The following is a 23,513-nucleotide window of genomic DNA, read 5'->3' on the forward strand; positions in this document are numbered from 1 at the left end:
TGCGTGTAGTTCAACATTGAATACAATAAACTTATGCCAATTTTTAATCCTAAAGGTCATAGTAATTATTTCATTGAAAACATAATTATCTTAATTTTTATAATTTTCTTGATTGATGGTTTTCAATGTTTAATATTTTTTCATTTAAAACTATGAAATTGAGCTTTATTAGTCAATAAAGAAACTAGCAATACTTTTTAAATAGATATAGCTGTAATTTAATTTAAATCAAATTGAATATTTTTGTTCATGCAATTTCATTTAATTTCTATGACTCAATAAATTTCTTAATTTCTAACTCATAGGCACTTTCTATATTAAAATAGACTTTTTTGTTCATACCTAATATTTCCTTTTTTACAATTTCATTTGATTGATTTTAGTTTAAATTTTGATAGAGTACATTAATTTTAGGTATTTAAGTTCAAAGTAAATTGCACATTTAAATATTTTCTTTCTATGTCCATCACGTTTAAATTCACTCTATGACTTATTAAGATTGATTAATTTGATTATTATTTATTAATATAAATATTGTATGAATGATTATCTTTAATTTAAAATTTAACTATTGATTTTAATTTAATTTTTCTACTTTCTTTTTTTTTTTCTCAAATATTTGTATTAGTTCTAGTATGATTTATTTAAATAATATACAAAATAATTTAAATAGAAAACATAAAAAAATAATATACTTTTTAAATTTAATATTAAAATAATTAAAATATTATTAATACAAGTAATTTAAATAGAATATTATATTAAATTATGTAGAAAAATATAAACTTAAATATAATAATTAGAATAAATAAAATATAGATAATCTATTGAAATGATTTAATTCAGAGATTGTGACAATCATACTTTTATGTCCCACAAATTAATATATTAAAGCAAGAAGGAAGAAGAAAGAAAACCAGTATAATAGTCAATTTGAAGGAAGAAGAAAAAGAAAACCAATCAAATAGTAATAGTGGCCAGAGGTTCGATAATGCTGTGAGACAAGTATTGAGGCATCTCAACATAAATGCATCTCCTTGTGTTCACCCCAGTTTCCAATGGAGGGTAATACATGTACGACACTTTATCGTTGGTATCTGGCTCAATCCCATTCAAGAAAATCCCATCATCCCCAAACACAGCAGCATCAACACAATCAAGAGGCCAAGGAACACCATCAACTTCCTCCCACAAATTTTTTGCAGAGTCATATTCAATCAAAGCATCCCTTTGGAAGCAATACAGACACCCAGATGCGGCCACAATGGGATGCTCACAATCTTCAATAAACCAGACGTTGGGCAAAGTGGACCAAACTCTTGAGCAAACAAGCTGAAAACATAGAGTATTCCTTTTATAAAAAGAGCCAACATAGGTTGTGTCACTTCTAGTCTAATGGTGAGTTTGGGCAACCTAGATTCTAAATCTAGCAAGTGTAGCTATGTGTCAATGTAGTTGTTTCGATTGGGATATTGTGAGTGGAGGCTTATTTGATGTCTCCAACAAGCTCTAGTTTTTCTTAGCCTTCTCCAACCAAAGGAGATGGGTTACAAGAAAATTATCACTTAGATCAATGACATAGAACTTTGGTACTAAAAATCTAATACACATATTATTGCAAACTCTTCTCCCTTCTTTCAACATAGAGGGAAGACTCACAATTCTATGTGAAAATTCCATATCCACATTATCATGTCACATTATCATGTCACATTAGCATATTTTTTTACTAAGATGTCAAAACAATCCAAATAAAAAGTTAGACCAATAGTCATGCAAAAAGGGATGCAACTATCCTCCCTACAAATTGCACCATTGACTAAATTTAAAAAAAATGAAAACACAATGAATTTTTTGAAAATTTCACCATTTGATCTTCATATAAAAAAAAACAAAATTTTTGAGAAAATTTCGTTGTGTTTTCGTGAATCTAAAAAAGAATCATGTTTGACTTTTTTTCTTTTTGTCTTCGGTGCATTTTGTCTGTAGATTAGCCAATGCCTACAAAAAGAATACTCATATCTAAACAAATGATGTGGTATAACATTCCTAGTTGTTTTTTAAAACTAAGGGAACATTTCATTCAGTTATGGGTATTCATTGTTTTACTAAAAGCTTTTAAATCATATAATAATTGGTGCAATGTTTTGAAAATTAAGGATATTAAGTCAATAATTGTAGATATTAGATCAATTGGATATCAAATCAAGAATTTCCATGACTACCATTAGAATAGATACACAATTGAAATACTTTTAGCTCAATTCTATTATATTTTTAGTTAAACATTTGATTTGGAATACATGGAGTGTAATGCCTACCCCTAGTTCACTTCTCAAATTGTAGTGTCGGATTCTTGTAGGTTTCCAAGAGTAAGCCTAAGTCTATGGGGATTGGATGCAATGTCTTCCCCTAGTTGACTTTTATGATTGTATTGTCAAATTCTTTTTAGGGCAGTTTTCTGATTATATTTTATGATTAGTGGTACTCAGTTACCGAATTTGATTGGATGTTATTTCATACTCAATTGATATATGTGTTGAGTTACTTAGTTATTACATGTGTTCATCATTATTTCAATGATGATATATGTATGTTTTTTTACTCGGATATCAAAATTGCCTCAATTCCTACCTCTTTGATGCTATGGTTATTTTCAAAATATGCCTTGTTTTAAGCATTAAAATAGTCATTTCCTCTCAATTTTTTTGAGAAATTTTTCCCTTCAATATCTTTGGCTCATTCTCAGCTTCATCCAACACTTTGAATTTTCAAAATCTAGCTTCCGAGTCCAAAGTTGTTGTAGGTTAATGAAGGAACAAAAATTAGGTATTTTCATTTGCATCATTAACCAGTAACCTCTAAAAAATAGTTAAGATCAATTGCTCAAATACGTATTTCACTTCAAAATCTTAACCATTAACCCCTCTATCAATAGGCTAAGATAAGTTTGCAAAAATTAACCTTTTAAGAAGGTTAAGGTTTGCGGGTCAAAACACATATTCCCAACCAAACCATTGAGCATTAACCATTAATCTTTTAAAAAGAGGTTAATATTAAAGTCCAAAATATGTGTTTTTAAGAGAATTATTAACCTTTCAAATGATAAAGGTGAAGGAAATGAAAGGTAGAAGCAACGAAAATTGTGTTCGGGTTTTCAAGAGTTGAAGGGCATTCAAACATAGAGTTAATAACTAGCAATTTAAGCATGTAATTTATCTGATATAATAGTCTCAACATCTAGAATAGAAAATTTGAAGTTTCAAAGAACATATCGTACACTCCCTAGCATGATTGAACATTCCACACAAACAAAGGTGATAAATAATAACATCCCTTAGTAGGATGAAAATTAGGGAGTTCGATGCCTTTCTAATTGGATTTATTCTTTTAAATTAAAGAGCAATATTGGTGATCAAATACAGATTAGATACAGAGTGCTTCTAGATTGAGAGCTTGCAAGTTTCCCACGTACATGATCACAGTGAAAATGTAAAGCTTCATCGATGAAAACAAAACAAGTGTTTGATCAAATGCTTTGGAAACATTGACTACCACAATTGCCTTCATCCACTTCTGTGTGGGAGATAGTAGCATTCGTAATTAACAAATGCAAAGCCTCTAAATTGTTTTATGTAATGGCTTAGCTTTGACATTTCCTACAAATCGAGTTTTAGCAGATAGTTCAAGCCGCATGTGACAAAATTTTTGAGTTTTGAATAAAATATATGATCATTCAAGCACATGCTTCCTGAGTCTTAGATTGACTTGAAGATGTAAAGAAGCTAGTAACAGCTTTCACAACCAATGTGACAACCCATGTGGTCAAGGCTAGAGTATTTAGAATAGAGGTCGATGCAGCAAATCATTTGTGTCTCTTTGTATGTTACCACATTTGATTAGAAGGTGTATACATGTCAAAGCACATGAGCTATTTGGAGAAACATCTATACTCTTGGCTGTGATTTTCCCTACATCTCCCAATCCACAATACTCAATGTAGATGCATCAAGAATGAACATTGATTCATTTAATAAAAGGCTCCTATAGACACCATATCCCTTGGACTGGATTTGATTGGTTTGATGGAATGAGCATTTAGAATGTGATCAAACTATTTGACGAAATGGCAGGCTTCCCTCAACTTGTGGTTTTGTGAATTGACTTGACAATTAGATAGTATCAAGATAGAGTTCTATATATATGTTGCTTCAAATGATGCATTGATCAAATACATGTAGAGTTATTAAAAGTATTGGAACCCAATATTGGACCTAGCTCGGGCACTTTTACATAGTAGTATATGGGAATTGGTGGATGAGTTTTCAAATGGAGTAGATGTTTGAGTGTCACTAAATAAGTTTTGTGAAGTCTCTAATTTACAAAGTACATTGAGGAAATTGAAAACATTTAAAGTAATCAACAGGAAGATCAACAGTTGAACCATGAAATACAAATATGAAAGGGCGGATTATGCTCCCATTTTAAAAAGTGCACTTCTCGACATTGGTGATACAATTTTAGGAAGTTTTTTCGTTCAAGATTTTTGATAATCTCTTGAGAGCAAGGACAAGACTCCTTTAGCTGAAAAGATATTGGAAAGTGACCTGGCTCGAGTAAGAGGTCACCCCATCTTAGCGTAGTGTCCTGATCTAGTGTTGGAATGCATGAAGGCCTATCTTCCAAATATTAGGGAAGTCATTTCATCAAATAATAAAGTGATTGTCCCTCTGGATCTTGTTTCTATTGCCATTTCCTTCCAATTACCTACTAGAGTGCAATATGCCAACATTAGTTTAAGAACCATCAAGGAGTATTATATGGAAAATAAAACTCAGTGTTTGAACATTGTTGCTAGGTCATGGCTCTTGCAACCAAGGAAAGAGAAATCTCAACTAGCCAAGTCCATCCATAGATCATTGTTAAAGAAAGATGTAGCAAACATGGTAACTCTATTAAGTCAAATAATAGGACTTCATGATTCACATGAGTTTTAAGGTTGGATGTTCTTGAACTTATTAACATGGTCTATGAAGGGAAGCAACACATTGATTGGGCTGAAATTATCAGTGACTCACTAAATAGGTAGCTCATAGAACTCCAATAAAATGATTATTTTTGTGACTTCGTACCTTTTCTACACTATTACAAGCACCAAAAGTTGGCCAAGGCTTCACCCAAAAGGTATATATGATGATACGGCTATTATTTACAACCATCTCCGTTAGATATAGTATGACAATAGCCTGCATCATTTTCAAAAGGTGAAGGATGTGTTGACAATGTTGATTGTAAGAGAAATTCAGGGAAACATGGGACTCAATATTTCATCAAAAGTAGCAATGGAAGTATAAAAGTATTGAAATGTTTTCGTACAATTCTCGAAGTTCACTTATATCAAATTAGCTACCTATGATAAGTATCCCCTAATGCTACCTAGGTTTTTTGATGATAAATTGCTCTTGATTGAGATATGCAGGTAGATTAGTCAAATCAATAAACTTAGCAAGAACAGAAGAATAGATGAAATACCTCTCCCTATCAACATTAGATATTATAGCTATGAGACTACATCACATACAAGAAACATATAGATATTCATTTCCACAATTAGTTTTCATCCAAGTATACTATGCATTTCCCTTATGATAGTAAAGGCTATGTAGTTAATGAGTTATAGCTAAACCCTAGCCTCAATCACTTTCTGGCTCTACAAGATTTTTGGGAGGATTACAAAAATGATTTCAAAGTTAGGAAGAGAGATAGAATATGACTTACTGAAAGGCAAATGATAGACTTCAAGGTGGATATTGGTGTGACAGGTATAAATGATTCTGAAGTTTCCTTGGTTGATGTCTTCTACTATGAGAAAATTGAATTACTAGATCTTCCTCATATTGATTGGTCAGTTTAGGAGTTAAAAAGCCTAAAAGAAAGAACTGGCTATGTCCCTAAAAGAACAAGAGATTGGGTCAGTAAAATTATAGCAGAAAAAGTGACTGGTGAATTTCAAAGTAAAGAGAGAAGAGATAATCAAGGAGCATCATCTTGAATGGCATTAAAGGAAACTTCTGTTGAGAAAATACAACAATTGGATAGGAGTGCTCTAGATCAAGATGAAGATCTAAATCAGCTAGCTAAGTTTACAGTCAAAATAAGAACGACAAAAATGAAAGATAAATCTACTAGAGTGAATCAGAAAGGAAATTGAATTAATGAGAAGGATGAACGAACTCCTTAAATTTTTGAACAACACATCCTAGTTACATCCTCTCATGACATAGTAATTCCTCATTCAAGCCTCACTCCTCTTGAGATATCATTAATAGACATCACATAGTTGCATAATCAATTATCTAATTCAGAAGATTTAATGATGATTGCTGAAAATATAAAAGGTGACATGCAAGTTTCACTTCCAGATACTACACATTCATGATTCCAAACCAGTCTCCAAAAGAAGAAGAAAGTGATTCAGATGATCCCACTTCCATTTGATGTAATCTCTTGTTTCCTTCAGAAGCCTCCTAAAGTGAAATTGACTAAAGTGTTGTCCAAGATGGCTGTTGATAAAACTTTAGGAAATGTATGCATAGAAATAGCCAAGCCCATAATTGAAAAGATTGTTGATGAAGTATCCACGTCAAATTTCATTCTGGATAAGGTTGATCTTGGTCCATCTTCTGCAAAAAGAGACTTTCAAAATTTTGAAGTGACTATTGCCCAAATGTTACAAAGAGCAGAGAAAGATAAAAGATCCAAGGAGCAACTCAAAGAGCAAGTTTAAATGATGGTGTCGTACATAAATTCAATTAGTGATTCTTCTAATACAAAGGCATTAGCTACTTCACTAGCTTTAGCGGGCCCTGATGGTATTCTTGATCGATTTGTTGTTGAAAGAGTAAACAAACAGAAGTCACATAGTATGATGATTGAAGCTTGGATAAACAAAATGATAGAAGATGCTTCAAGCTCATAATTAGAGTGAAAGAAATATATGGAAAAGCCATCAAACAGGTACAAGAAATGTCTAAAAAGCTAGAAAGAAGAAAAGAGCATAAAGTCACCTTGAAAAAGGTAGTTGATGAATTACAAGAAATGGCCAAGTTAGATACAAATGTAGTTGGTGAATTACAAGAAATGGCCAAGTTAGATACAAACACCTTGGTTCTCAAAAAAATTATTGTTGATCCAAGTAAGAATTAGACACGTATATGGAGTAAAACTATTAATTGGAAGGTGATAAATATCAACAAAGGGATCATTGAGTTTGAAACGTTAACAACTTCATCCAAATAGTTGAAAACAAAAGTTGCAGATGAACTAGTCTCTACTATCACAGGTGAGGTGGCAGTACATGATATTCAACATATTGATTGCCAATTTCTTCTTGATCCTTTTAGTATCCAAATTCATTTATAAATAGAGACTTGAGTATCGGATGCCAAGACTATGGTGAAGCTCATTCTGGTCATAGTCACTCTAGAAGATTGCAACATTTCAGCCTATCAACAAGAGTCAAAAGAGATCTGGGAGAAATACTTTAGAACCAAACTCAAGATGGAGAACCTGTTCATTCCCAATTATGATTCAATGATAATACTCCTCGATGCTTATAGGACTTTCCAGGATAAGTCAATCATGTCTAGATAGATAGAGTTCATAGCTAGAAGACCAGTGATTGGATATGTATACATTCTTAGTAATTCTATCTAAAGTTTTGTTTTTTGAAGTTTTCTTTGTATAGGTTAATTTTAATGAGGTTAATTAAGCTCTCCAAAATTATGTATTTATGAGTTAGTTATTAACCACAAAGAGGTAGTGCTTAACCTCTGTGTCTAGATAAGGAGTCTTTTTGGCTTTGTAAGGGACTTTTTGGGGGACTTTAGAATAAGGGAACATTATGCTAAAATTTTGATTAGGAGAAAAATTTTGGAAAGTGTGTACAACATTTCTCTTTCAAATAAAAAATCTCTATTTATGTTCTTGGTGCAAGAAAATAAAATGAGACATGCATTTCATTTCTTGTTCTAAAATATAGATTGTTGCAACATAAGCTATTGATTCTTTTTGTGGTGAATGTTTTTATAGTATTGTGTGAATGCTTACAAATCATGAATTAGAAAGGTAATAATGATCATTTTCAAGTGTAATTCTTGATTGCCTTTATTATCATTTTATGTTCACTCAAGAATGTTGTGAAGTCGTGTGTTGCATTTGTCATGAATGGCTTTCTATTGATCTCTAAAATTTTAGATTCTTTATTTGAAAATCTTTAAAATTACATCATACAAGCGAGCTGCCCCTCTAAATGTAGAGGAATGCCAGATATCAAGGGCATATCCAACTATTGGAGACATCGATTTGCCACAAACTGCATTGGGCTAAATCATGTATTTTCTAAGTGAGAAATCTATTTACCAATAGATTTTTGGTGACTCTACTAGGGAGACTAAATGCAAAAAGGTCGACATACACCTATGATGAAGCACAATGGTGGTACCCCATGAGAACATTTTTCCTATTCTCCGACCAAACCTTGGCTTCTAGGAGACCCAGGAGGATATTATTTTAGACTTGAACAATCTACCCTGGAGGTGTAGACAAAGTGCTTAGCAATATCATCAAGTAAATCAAGTTCTTGAAGAAGAAGAAGAAGAATTTGGGGAAATCTTATGAAGAGCTCCTACTGGTTAGAAAATCTTGGTCATTGAAAGAATAGTAGTTATCCCAAGAAGAAACAGATAGAATCTTGGTCACACCCAAAGGAAAGTAAATAATAACCAATAAACTAGCTAACAAACCATATACCCCAGTGGACAAACAAAATGGTCTACTAGATGAAGATTTTGAAGCCCTTTGGAAGTTAGATCTCAAGTGGATTAATCCTCAGAAGAGGAAGAAGGTTAAGTCTATTAGTAGGCCATCTTCACCACCCAAGGCTATTGTTTATCTTGCAGCCTTTCAAGCTCTAATCCTACCAAGTACCCTTGTACCTCTAGCCATAAACTTGCATCCTTTGAAAATAACAGGTGACATGCAAGTTTTACTTCCAGATACTACACATTCATGGTTACAAACCAATCTCCAAAAGAAGAAGAAAGTGATTCTAGATGATTCCACCTCCATTTGATGTAATCTCTAGTTTCCTTCAGAAGCCTCCTAAAGTGAAAATGAATAAAGTGATGTCCAGGTTGGCCGTTGATAAAACTTTAGGAAATGTATGGATAGAAATAGCCAAGACCATAATTGAAAAGAATGTTGATGAAGTATCCAAGTCAAATTTCATTCTAGATAAGGTTGATCTTGGTCCATCTACTACAGAAAGAGACTTTCAGAATTTTGAAGTGACTATTGCCCAAATGTTAAAAAGAGAAAAGAAAGATAAAAGATCCAAGGAGCAACTCAAAGAGCAAGTTTAAATGATGGTGTCTTACATTAATTCAATTAGTGATTCTTCTAATACAAAGGAAGTAGTTACTTCACTAGCTTTAGCGGGCCCTGATGGTATTCTTGATCATGTTGTTATTGAAAGAGTAAACAAACAGAAGTCACATAGTATGATGATTGAAGCTTGGATAAAAAAAAATGATAGAAGATGCTTCAAGATCATAATTAGAGTGAAAGAAATATATGGAAAAGCCATCAAACAGGTACAAGAAATGTCTAAAGAGCTAGAAAGAACCAAAGCGCTTAAAGTCACCTGGAAAAAGGTAGTTGATGAATTACAAGAAATGGCCAAGTTAGATACAAATGTAGTTGATGAATTACATGAAATAGCCAAGTTAGATACAAACACCTTGGTTCTCAAGAAAATTATTGTTGATCCAACTAAGAATTAGACACGTATATGGAGTAAAACTATTAATTGGAAGGTGATAAATATCAACAAAGGGATCATTGAGTTTGAAAAGTTAACAGCTTCATGGGAATAGTTGAAAACAAAAGTTGCAGATGAACTAGTCTCTACTATCATAGGTGGGGTGGCAGTACATGATATTCAACATATTGATTCCCAATTTCTTCTTGATTCTTTTAGTAATCAAATTCATTTAGAAATAGAGACTCGAGTATCGAATGCCAAAACTATGATGAATAGTCACTCTAGAAGATTGCAACATTTCAGCCTATCAACAAGAGTCAGAAGAGATCTGGAAGAAATACTTTACAACTAAACTCAAGAGGGAGAACCTATTAAATCTGAATTATGATTCAATGATAATCATCCTCGATGCTTATAGGACTTTCCAGGATAAGTCAATCATGTATAGATAGATAGAGTTCATAGCTAGAAGACCAGTGATTGGATATGTATACATTCTTAGTAATTCTAGCTAAAGTTTTGTTTTTTGAAGTTTTCTTTGTATAGGTTAATTTTAATGAGGTTAATTAACCTCTCCAAAATTATGTATTTCTGAGTTAGTTATTAACCACAAAGAGGTAGTTCTTAACCTCTATGTCTAGATAAGGAGTCTTTTTGGCTTTGTAAGGGACTTTTTGGGGGACTTTAGAATAAGGGAACATTATGCTAAAATTTTGATTAGGAGACAAATTTTGGAAAGTGTGTACAACATTTCTCTTTGAAATAAAAAATCTCTATTTATGTTCTTGGTGCAAGAAAATAAAATGAGACATGCATTTGATTTCTTGTTCTAAAATATAGATTGTTGCAGCATAAGCTATTGATTCTTTTTGTGGTGAATGTTTTTATAGCATTGTGTGAATGCTTACAAATCATGAATTAGCAAGGTAATAATGATCATTTCAAGTGTAATTCTTGATTTCCTTTATTATCATTTTATGTTGTCTCAAGAAAGTTGTGAAGTCATGTGTTGCATTTGTCATGAATGGCTTTCTATTGATCTCTAAAATTTTAGATTCTTTACTTGAAAATCTTTAAAATTACATCATACAAGGGAGCCACCCCTCTAAACGCAGAGGAATGCCATATATCAAGGGCATATCCAACTATTGGAGACATCGATTTGCCACAAACTCCATTGGGCTAAATCGCATATTTTCTAAGTGACTAATCTATTTAGCAACAGAGTTTTGGTGACTCTACTAGGGAGACTAAATGAAAAAAGGTTGACAGACACCTATGATGAAGCACAATGGTGGTACCCCATGAGAACATTTTTCCTATTCTCCAACCAAACCTTGGCTTCGAGGACACCTAGGAGGATATTATTTTAGACTTGAACAATCTACCCTGGAGGTGTAGACAAAGTGCTTAGCAATATAATCAAGTAAATCAAGTTCTTGAAGAAGAAGAAGAAGAATTTGGGGAAATCTTGTGAAGAGCTCCTACTGGTTAGAAAATCTTGGTCATTGAAAGAATAGTAGTTATCCCAAGAAGAAACAGATAGAATCTTGGTCGCATTCGAGGGAAAGTAAATAATAACCAATAAACTAGGTAAGAAACCATATACCCGAGTGGACAAACAAAAAGGTCTACTAGATGAAGATTTTGAAGCCCTTTGGAAGTTAGATCTCAAGCTGATTACTCCTAAGAAGAGGAAGAAGGTTAAGTCTCTTAGTAGGCCATCTTGACCACCCAAGGCTATTGTTTATCTTGCGGCCCTTCAAGCTCTAATCCTACCAAGTACCCTTGTACCTTTAGCCATAAACTGGCATCCTTTGAACATCATTCTCCCAACTATGGCACAAAAAGCACCACAACCATAGTCCCATGGGGAGCTGCTATTGATACCTCAAGTTTAGGGAATCAATTACATGACATGCCCATTAGGTCTTGAAAAATTCTTCCTAAGTTTTCTAGTAATGGAAAAGTCACCACTGATCAACACATCAGTGCATTTTTTATAGCAAGTGGGGTTCTTTCAATTCAACACGAAGATGTTTATGTTTGTCTCTTTGTTAAGATACTCATAGAAGCCACGACTGAATGGTTTGGTCAGTTGCCAACTGAATCAGTGACTTCATGGGAAACCTTGATTCAAGCTTCCAAGAGATTTAAAACTACCAAAGATTAAAATTTTCTTCTCTCCCAATTAACTCAAATGAAGAAGGAAATTCATTAACCAATGAGAGAATTCATTGCTCATTTTGATTAGATAGTAAATCAAGTTCCTATCAACAAAAGACCCATTGAAGAAAATCAAATGACTTTCTTCATCAATGCTCAACCTTTTGATGTAAGTTTTCAAATACAAAGGGAAAAAGCTCCTAATCTAGAAGTCGTGCAAAATTTGGCTATCGAGGTGGAGGATGACTTGCTTAGTTCAAGAAAATGGAGTCATGATCGACAAAATGGAAAGGGTCAGCAAGCTCTTGTCACTATGACTGACCCTTTATATCAAAAATTGGCTAATGATGTATTACAAATCAAGAAGAAATTACCCCACAATCCTCCACCTTTGTATCAAGATATTTCAAGGAGGAATTATATGCCCTATCAACAAAATAAACAATCTAAATGGCTACCCCAGCCAACACCAAGATTAGCTATCAAGCATCTTGCATCATCCAGTAATCAAGCTGCTACGTGTGGTTTTCACCTAATGATAGATCATGATGGTGCAAGTTGTCGTGAGATGGGCAATTCATGAAAATACATTTGATAGTAGAGAAAATAGAAGAATATGTGGCCTCAAAAGTTGTAATAGAACCTACTATTGGGACCTCTTTCATTAACTTTCTAGAATATGAATTTGATGATGAGAAAGTTGAAGATATTAACAATCATTCTTGCAATGTGGCTACACCAAATTGGAGACAAATATTAGAAGAGAAGTGGGGAAAAGAAGCAAAGGATAAAGCCTTTGATGAGACTGCTAAGCAAATTCTATCTCGGAAGCATACTCTAGAAGAGCCTTCACAAGCAAAGGAAGTAGATAAAGTCAAATCTTCTTGCATTTTTGAAGACTCTGTTAATTTTATTGATCATTGTAAGAAGACTAAAGTACAAATTTCTCAGTTAGACTACCCGAAAGCCAACCCACATCAGTTAGAAAGGTACATTCAATACATTGGTAAAGGAAAAAGTTCACTTAAGATTACTATCAACCATGAGTCATGAGTTTCTATAGAAGAGGAAAATAATCTAGAAGGGCTCATGATTGAGAAAGAATCATTTGCTTCAGCTTCTCTGTCAGATAAACCTGATCCATTCTACGTTTCCCTCTATATAGTCAGATGTAATTTAAGTAATTGTATCACTGATTCTAGTGCATCTAATAACGTTATACCTTCAAACGTGGCCCATGCCCTAGGACTGTCTTAAACAAACCATCAAAAAAGGTTTCTTCTATGGAGGTGAAACAATTCCCTCTGGTTGGCTAGTCAAAAGATTCTCAAGTAGCCCTTGCAGCACATCACAAAAAGAAGTCAAAATTGAATATCTTCCCAACTAGTTCTGGGATGCTATTAAGCAGAATTTTTTGCAAGGAATTTTTTGCAAAGATCTTGATTTTTTGAAATCAAGATGGACATGTCTCATGCCCTTATTTGATTCGAGATAAAAGGGTTAAACTCAATCTTGAACCTAAAGCTAAATATACAGTGTCAAAATTATATGATCCAAGGGCCAAAATATTGTATGTTGATACAAAACATGGAATATATATGATGACATCTATTGAAGAGGATGTAACTGAGCCCCTTATGCCCAATGTTACCAATGAATTATGGTCCATGTAATTTGATGAAAGTTCTTCATCTAGTTCAAGTGTTAGGATAGTTTTGATATCATGAAAAGGAGAAAAGTTCTTGAAAGCTTATAAATTGGTTTTTGAAACCACTAATAATATCACAAAATATGAAGCTCTTCTACTCGAACTTGAGTATGCAAGACAAAAAGGGATCAAACAACTCAAGTTATTGGGAGATGTAGAATTAGTTGTTAACTAGGTGCAGAAGTAATATCAAACAAAAGATGCAAGACTGAAGGCATATAGAAATAGAGTGTGGGATGAGATTGAGCATTTTGATGCTTTTTCTTTATCTTCTATCCCTCATGAAAAAAATTCTAAAGTTGATTGTCTCATATTCTCTGCCTCTCTCCTTATTCCTCATCTTGAGTTCAACAAAGATATCTACATAGTAAAGATAATTCATAGAACTAGTGTGTTAAATAATGATCGACATTGGCAAGTCTCTGACGATGATGGGAAAATTATTACATTTCTTGAGGGACATCCTCCATTTTCAGATTTGAATTTTGAAGGATCATGAGGAGATAATCCTGAGATCATTCAATTGCAAGGTAATGTTATTCCAAGAGGGTTAGTCACCCTTGAAATTCTTTTTGATAAGGAAGATAAAAGGAAAGAGAAAGTTGAAGATACTAAATCTTCTAATTCTTTGGGTTATAAGAAGATAAATATTGGTTCTAAAGAAATTCCAAAGATGGTCCTTATAGGGAAAGATTTGTCATCAGAAGAGAAAGTAGAGTTCACAAATCTATTGAAATTTTACCAAGATGTTTTTTCTTGGGGTTATGAAGGTTTGAAAGAATTCATGAATGGAAAATTTAAACATAAGATTCCTTTGAAACCTGGTTCAACTCCCTTTCGGAAAACAAAAAGGCAATTCAATCCGAAGGTCATTGATGCTATATTTAATGAAATTGATAAAATGCTTAAAGAAAAGATTATCTACCCTATTCACCATTCAACGTGGGTAGCCAATATCATCCTAGTTAGGAAGGAGAATGGTGAGATAATAATATGTGTCGACTTTTGGATTTTGAATTAGACATCACTTAAGGATAATTATCAGCTCCCTATCATGATTCATATTTTGTAGATGGTATCTAGTTTTGAGCTCATGTCAATGTTAGATAGTTTCTTTGGTTATAATTACATTAGTGTTGCACCTGAAGATCATAAAACAACTTTTACCACTCCATGGGGTACATTTTCCTACAATCGTATGCCTTTTGGTTTGATAAATGTTGGACAAACCTTTCAATGGCCAATGGATCATTCATTTGAAAATCTCAAGAATAATATCATTTCCATGTACCTTGATGATCTTACAATATTTTTGAAACATAGAAGAGACCATGTGCATGATTTGGAATCTAGCTTGCATTGAATTCGAACCCTTGACATCTTGCTAAATCCTAAGAACTCTATATTTGGAGTGATAGAAGGAAAATTACTTGGACACATTATTTCCAAAGAGGGTATCCAAATAGACCCAAGAGAGTGAAAGTTATCCAACAATTATCACTTCCCATGAGTAAACTAGGGGTCAGGTCTTTCCTTGGGTAGATAAACTTCATAAGGAGGTTTGTACTGGACTTCTTTGAAATTATGAAGTTGATTATGGATATGATGAATGGGAATATAAATTTTAAATGGACAAAAGAAGGTAGGGCTTCTTTTGAACAAATCAAGGCTATGATTGCTAATGCCCCTAACCTTTCTTATCCAATTTTTTCTAAAAATTTTCATTCGTATCGTAATGCATATAGGAAAACCTAATTTTCTATACTCACTCAACCTAACAATTACAATGCTGAGGCCCTAGTAGCATTCATGAGTGTCCCTCTTAAGAAACATGAATTAAAGTATTCTCTGATTGAGAAGAATACATATGCTCTAGTCATAGTAGCAAAAAAATTTAGGTTTTACATCCTAAACTCTCAATCCAAGGTATTTGCTCCCAATTCGACAATGAAGACTCTTCTAACATAGCAAGAGATCAGTGTGAACAAAAGAGCTTCTGAGATAGCTAAAGTACAAGAATATGATCTCAATATAAAACCTACAAAGCTTGTCAAAGGAAAAGGTTTGTCTAAAGCTATCGTAGAAGGGTCTCCCAAGAATGAGGAAGAGACAGAAGAAGAAATTCCATTAGTTGTATTCATTAGTAATGTCAATAATTGGTTTTCTAATATCACCTATTTTTTGACATATGGACAATGCCCAGTTCATCTATCACCCAAAGAGAAGAGGACCCTAAAATTGAAATCTGTGAAGTACATTATCTCGGGTGACACTTTGTACAAGAAGGGAATAGATGGTATGTTCTTGAGATGTGTAGATTTTGAACAAAGGAAGGAGTTGCTTCAATTGTTTCATAATTAAACATGTGGAGGTCATTACTTAACATTGATCATAGCCTAGAAAATTTTGAGAAACTTCTTTTACTAGCCTAGGACATTCAAAGATGCAAAAGAATGGGTCAAGAAGTGTGGATCATGTCAATATTTCAAAGGAAGAGTCCAATTAGCAGCGGTACCCTTGAAACCAATAGTGATCGAAGAACCCTTTCGACAATGAGGTTTGGACTTAATTGGTCCTAACCATCCTTCATCCACTATTGAACATATTCACATTTTAATGGCAACTAATTATTTTACCAAGTGGGTAGAGGCCATTCCAGTCAAGCAAATGACTTTAGAAGTGGTGTGCAGTTTCATCAAGAAAAATATTTTGGTTAGGTTTGGGGTTCCTAACAAGATTGTTACTGATAATGCTACAAAATTTTCCTCCTAGGAGATATCAGCCTTCTACTATCAATATGGAATCATTCTCTCTCACTCCTTAGATTATTTCACACAAGGAAATGGTCAAGAAGAATCGAGCAATAAAAATATTATGTACCTTGTGTGAAAATTCATAGATGTTAATCAGAGGTGTTGGCACAAACACTTGTATGATGCACTATGGGTAGATCATACCACAAAGAAGAGAGCAACAAGACTATCTCCCTTTGAAATCCTATATGATACTGAACTAGTTTTCCCTCTTTCTTTGGAACTATCTATTTTGAACTTACAAGATGCTATTGAAAACTATGAATTCAAAGAAGCACTTGAAAAGTGAATATTATATTTGACCAAATTGGAAGAGAAGAGAGATGTGGTTGTAGATAGAATACAAGAACATCAATCCCACATAAAGAAGTTATTTGATAAAAAAGCTAAACAGAGGGTGTTCCAGGAAGGTGATTCATCCTACTTTAGGATAAGTGTAGAGAGCCAAAGGATTTATATGTAAAATTTGACTCCTTATGGAGAGGTCCATTTCAAATCAAATAGGTATGCAAGAATAATTCCTTTATTTTATCATACCTAAGTGGTACCTAGTTGCCCTTACCTTACAATGGGCAACAGTTGAAGCATTATCATTAGTAACAGGTGTAGTGTGGCACCTTTTTTTATCTAAGTTGTCCCGTTTTTGGTGTGCTCCTATTAGTTTTTCTTGCTTTTGGTTTTTCTTTTTGTTGTCGAATTTATGGCGTTTGTTCCCTCTTTTGCAAAGTGGTTCCTCAAGTGACTCTACAACCTAATGGATAAAGCACTGCTCTAGTTATTCTGGATTTGATTTTCATCATTGTTAGTCCTTGTTCCCAAATAGAGCCAACTATTACCTAGATATGAAAATTTCCTTAATTCCTACCTTTTTGATGCTATGGTTATTTTCAAAATATGCCTCATTTTAAGCATTAAAATAATAATTTCCTCTTAGAGTTTTTGAGAAAATTTTCCCTAAATATCTCTAGCTTGATCCTAGCTCCATACAACACTTCAAATTTTCAAAATCCAACTTCTAAGTCCAAAGTTGTTGCAGGTTAATGAAGGAACCAAAAATACATATTTTCAATTGCATCATTAACCATTAACCTCTAAAAAAAGGTTAAGATCAATTGCAAAAAATACATATTTCACTTCAAAATCTTAACCATTAACCTCTCTATCAAAAGGTTAAGATAAGTTTGCAAAATTAACCTTTTAAGAAGGTCAAGGTTTGGGGGTCAAAACACGTATTCCCAACCAAACCATTAACCATTAACCTTTTAAAAAGAGGTTAATATTCAAGTCCAAAATATGTGTTTTTAAGACAGTTGTTAACCTTTCAAATGATAAATGTGAAGGAAATAAAACGTAGAAGCAATGAAAATTGTGTTTGGGTTTCCAAGAATTGAAGGGCATTCAAATATAGACGTAATAACTGGCAATTTAAGTGTGTAATTTATCTGACATAATAGTCTCAACACCTAGAATAGAAAATCTAAAGTCTCAGAGAACATGTCATACACTCCCTAGCCTGATTGGACATTCCACATGAAGAGAGGTGATAAATAATAACATCCCTTAGAAGGATGAAAGTTAGGGAGTTTGATACCTTTTTGATTGGATTTATTCTTTTAAAATAAAGAGCAATATTAGTGATCAAATAAAGATTAAATATATACTGCTTCTAGTTTGAGAGCTTGCAAGGTTCCCATGTACATGATCATAGTGAAAATGCAAAGCTTCATGGACAAAAACACAAGTGTTTGATCAAATGCTCTAGAAAAATTGATTGCAAAAATTGCCTTCATCCACTTCTACGCAGGAGATAGCAGCATTAGTGTTGGAATGCATGAAGGCCTGTCATCCAAATACTAGGGAAGACATTTCATCAAATAATAAGTTGTTTGTCCATATAGATCCTGTTTCTATTTCCATTTCCTTCTGATTACCTTCCAAAGTGCAATATGCCAACATTAATTTAAGAACTGCCAAGGAGTACTAAATGATGAATCAAACTTAGTGTTTCAACATTGTTGCTAGGTCATGGCTCTTGCAACCAAGGAAAGGGAAATCTAAACTATCCATGTCCATCCATAGATCATTGTTAAAGGAAGATGTAGTGAACTTGGTAACTCTATTAAGTAGAATAATAGGACTTCGGGATTCATAACTGTTTGAAGGTTGGATGTTCCTATTTGTTAACATGGTCTTCGAAGGGAAGTAGTGCATTGATTGAGCTAAAATTATCGGTGACTCACTACATAGGGAGCCCATAGAACTCCAAGAAAATGATTATTTCTACATGACTTTGTACCTTTTCTATGCTATTGCAAGCACCAAAATTTGGCCAGAGCTTAACTAGCAAGGTATATATGATGATATGGCTATTATTTACAACCATCTCCCTTAGATACAGTATAACAATAGCCTACATCATTTTTGAAGGGTGAATGATGCATTCACAATGTTGACTATAAGAGAAATTCAAGAAAACATGGGACTCAAAATTTCAATATTGAAAGCAACAATGGAAGTAAAAAAATATGCAAGTGTTTATATACAGTTCTCAAAGTTCACTTATATCAGATTAGCTACCTATGATGGGTATCCCCTAATGCTACCTAGGTTTGTTGATGATAAATTTCTCTTGATTGAAATGTGCAAGTATATTAGTCAAATCAATAAATTTTGCAAGAATAAGAAAATAGATGAAATACCTTTCCCTATTGGCATTGGATATTATAGCTATGAGACTACATCAGATACAAGGAACATGGAGAGATCCATTGCCACAATAAATTTGCATCCTTATACTATGTGTTTCCCTTATGATAGTAAAGGCTATGCAGTTAACTAGTTAAAGCTAAACCCCAGCCTCAATCACTTTCTGACTCTAGATGACTTTTGGGATGACTGTGAAAATGATTTCAAAGTATGGAAGAAAGATTGGACACAGCTTACTATAACGCATGTGATAGACTTCAAGGTGGATATTAATGTGACAGGTTTAAATGATGATGAAGTTATCTTGGTTGATCCCTTCTACTATGAGAAAATTGAATTACTAGATCTTCCTCCTATTGATTGTTCAATTTAAGAGTTTAAAAGCTTAAAGGAAAGAACCACCTACGTCCTTAAAAGAATAAGAGATTGGGTTAGTAAAATCAGAGTAGAAAAAGTGACTAGTGAATTTCAAAGTAAAGAGAGAAGAGATAATCAAGGAAAATCTTATCGAATGGCATTAGAGGTAACTTCTGGTGAGAAAATACAACAAGTGGATATGAGTACCCTAGATGAAGATGAAGATCTAAATCAGTCAGCTAAGTTTATAGTCAAAAGAAGAAGGACAAAAATGAAAGGTAAATCTACTAGAGTGAATCAGAAAGGAAATGAGCCTAATGAGAAGAATCAAAGAAACCCTCAAACTATTGAACAACACAACCCAGTTACAACCTCTCAAGATGTAGTAATTCCTCATTCGAGCCTCTCTCCTCCCAAGATATCATTAATATACATCATACAATTGGATAAACAATTGTCTAATTCAACAGATTTAATGATGATTGCTGAAAATATAATAGGTGACATGCAAGTTTCACCTCTAGATACTACACATTAATGTTTCCAAACTAGTCTCCAAAAGAAGAAGAAAGTTGTTCAAATGATCCTACCTCCATTTGAGCAAGTCCAAAATGCTAGTGTCTTACATCAAGTTGAATAGTGATTCGTCTAATGCGAAGGTAATAGTTATTTCACTAGCTTTGGCAGGCCCTAATGGTATTCCTAATCATGTTATTATTGAAATAGTAAACAAACATAAGTCATATAATATGATGATCGAAGCTTGGATAAATAGAATGATAGAAGATGCTTCAAAACTCATAACTAGAGTGAAAGAAATATAATATATATAATATATATTATTATATTAATATGTATGTTATAAATATATATATATATATATATATAAATATAATAACGTAATACATATATATATGTTATTAATATATATAATAATGTAATATTTTTATTAAATATAATAACTTAATATATATATATGTGTATATATTAATATTAATTTTATTAATATATATGTATATTATTAATATATATGAGTCAAAGGGTTTGACCCATATTAACCATTGTAATATGTCCCTAGGGGTCCTAGGATCCCTGGGGACATATGTCGTCATTTAATGCATCAAAGGGGGTCAATGGTAAAAATAATAGTAATATAAACTATATTTATAGATTGTAATAAGATTAACATAATATATAATTATATATTACTAGATTATATCTTATATCTTTACATTACGTTATTAAATATATAATATGTTAAAATACATCTTTACATAGTAATATAAGTGAAATAATTTATAAATCATAAGTTATAATGTTTAAACTTAATTTTCCCTCCAAAATGGGTTGGGGTTTAAAATTTCCCAACCGGAGCATATCAGATATCCAATTTGAGATCGGATATCCGATTCGAGATTAGATATCCAATTAGGCTTGGTATTTACCAAGCCTACCTGGTCAACCCAAAAGACGTGTTTAAAAAGGGTTTTAGTGATACTCAGACTTTGGGTAGCCATCTAACAATGTTATTTTGATCGAAATTGAATGAAACGAAAAGAGTTTTTTAATATCACCCTCTAGATTCCATCAATATAATTTTTGTCAAATTCTCAGTTTGATAAGTATTTATTAGTTAATTATCAATCAAAGTTATTGTAAAGTGCTGATTGACATACTGATCGAAAAATAGCTATAACTTTCAAACGGTATAACATTTTTTAAACCTAAAAGTTGCGTCACATTCTATACTTCGCCTAGTATAAGAAAAATAAATTTAAAATTTGGTAAAATTTTCTATTAGTTAGGGTGGTCAGAGACGGGACTCTTTTTTTTTTGGAAAAAGTTTTGGTAGAAAATTCATATTTAATTATTTATTTGCAATAATAAGACCGAAAAATATGCGTCACATCTGGGTATGTGTCTAATTTTCATATCTATAATTATATTAAAAAAAATTATGATTTGATTTTGATTAAGGTGGTCAGACATACACCTACTTTTTATTTTCGCCTTGAAATTTTCTTAGTACTGCATTAATATTCAAACTTTTGATCAATTAATTATTTTTTTCTGTTGATAAGGCCAAGTAGTTTAGAAACTACATTCAATTTCTTACAACTTTTTGATATAAAGTCCATAACCACTTCAAAACTATGTGTCAAGTTGACATAAACCTGATTTGTTGATTTTTAGTGATAGTTTAGCACCCATTTAATTTAGTGATAGTTTAGCACCCATTTAATATGATTTTATTATAAATTACATTTAATTATTACTCTTCCCTTCCTCCTTATTTCTTTTTATTCCTCCTAGATGGAATTAGGGTGGGATCTAATGGATCCTCTTGGTATTCCTAATCTATAATGCAAATAATGAGGTAGGACCTATTCTTTTGGTGTCATTTATTTTCATATTCCAATCACCAAAATCTATTTTCTACACTAAAATGGAGCTTTTCACTAAACCTATAGGGAATTTCGTGAGACTAATGCCTATTTTGGGACCTTGGGAAATCCTGGATTTTTTTGGGTCTTGAGGTCAAGGATTCAATGTTCCCCTACCCCATAAATCGATGTAGTGCATCCCTATCTAAGTATGGGATTGAATGTGTCCCTAAACATAGACCTATTTTAGGTCCCCTTCTTGACCCTTAAGTCAAGGTTGATTCGAGGTACTATTTCCCTTACACAATCGATGGATAGGATAAATTTTATTTTGAATCATTTTGTAAGAACCTTATTTTCTGCATTTTGCACTCATCATTCACATGCACCTGTGATCTCTCCATCTATGTGTGCAACAAGCTCCCAAGCATTCAAGTCTTCAAGTATTCTTCAACTATTTTGGGTGTTCAAGCAAGTCCTTCATTGAAGATCAAGGATTCAACCATCAAGAACTTTTTATAACATTTTCAACATTCAAGATCTATCGTCATACATTCAAAGATTGTTTGTTACATCTTCTACATTCATCCCTTCTAAGATCTATATTCACTCTTAAGGAGAATATCAAGTACATTCATTCACAAAGGTTTTGATTTGTTTTGATTTAATTTCCTATTGTTTTTGAAGTTGAGTACTCAAGGCTATTGCATCAAAGTATTTGATTACATTCAAAATTCAAGAGCATATTCATCGATTTTACATTGCTTCATATCATATCTACTTCTACTACTTGTTAGCATTCTCTATTTTAATTTTAATTTCAAGGTTAATTCCTAAACTAGGGTTTGATCAAGGGAAACCCCACAATCAACAAAAAAAATCCATTTCTTGTAGGTTATGGACCTCAAAAGACAAAACGAAGTGTAGACTCAAATAACTTTTTGTATAACTTTAAACATCCAAAATTGGTCTCATGATATGACATAAAAGGTCAAGGACGCATTACATCCCCACCCCTCTAGATTGACCCTATCCTAGATTACACCTCTCCTAGAGGTCAGCTCTGAGCTATAGACGATTGATTTTTTGATTTTGTATATCTCATAGTTTCATGTCCATAATATGAGTTTCAACATTTTTGGAGACCATTTGACATAGCATTTTTAGGTTTGTATCCTTCAAGGTGAGCCTTCTCCTATTTTCTAATTGAATACATAGTTTCATTGATTTGTATTCATATTTTACATTGCATATCTACTTATACAAAATCCTCTCTTTATGGAGGTCAAGGAGAAAGTCCAAGCAATTCACCCTTTTGCATAGGTTACGAATTGACACTTTATCTTGTGTTAATTGGGCCTATATTAGGAGGTGGATCTTGGTGTTTACCCTTCATCTTTGCATAGGTAGTAGATTCATTCCCCTCCCTAATTTTCCACTTTACCATCTAATTTCCTAAGATCAACTTTAGACTTCCTTCCTCCTTTTTTATTCACTTTTGGGACAAGAGACTTGTCCAAAGCCTCTATGGTGGTAGCTAACCTTAGTTTATTGTA

General features: G+C 32.9%; 1 protein-coding gene across 1 annotated transcript in view; it reads right to left on the minus strand.

Annotated features, from left to right (window-relative positions):
* Positions 1-960: 960 nt before the first annotated feature.
* LOC149576239 (F-box/kelch-repeat protein At1g80440-like) overlaps positions 961-23,513 on the minus strand; it is a 28,736-nt gene continuing 6,183 nt past the window's right edge. The window contains exon 2 of the mRNA XM_089794097.1: positions 961-1,332. Coding sequence (XP_089650223.1) covers positions 961-1,332 — 372 coding nt within the window. The remainder of the gene's footprint in view (positions 1,333-23,513) is intronic.

Source organism: Cupressus sempervirens, chromosome 1, assembly GCF_028749045.1.
Source record: "Cupressus sempervirens isolate cs-2001-9-10 chromosome 1, ASM2874904v1, whole genome shotgun sequence".
In the NCBI taxonomy this organism is placed as follows: Eukaryota; Viridiplantae; Streptophyta; class Pinopsida; order Cupressales; family Cupressaceae; genus Cupressus; species Cupressus sempervirens.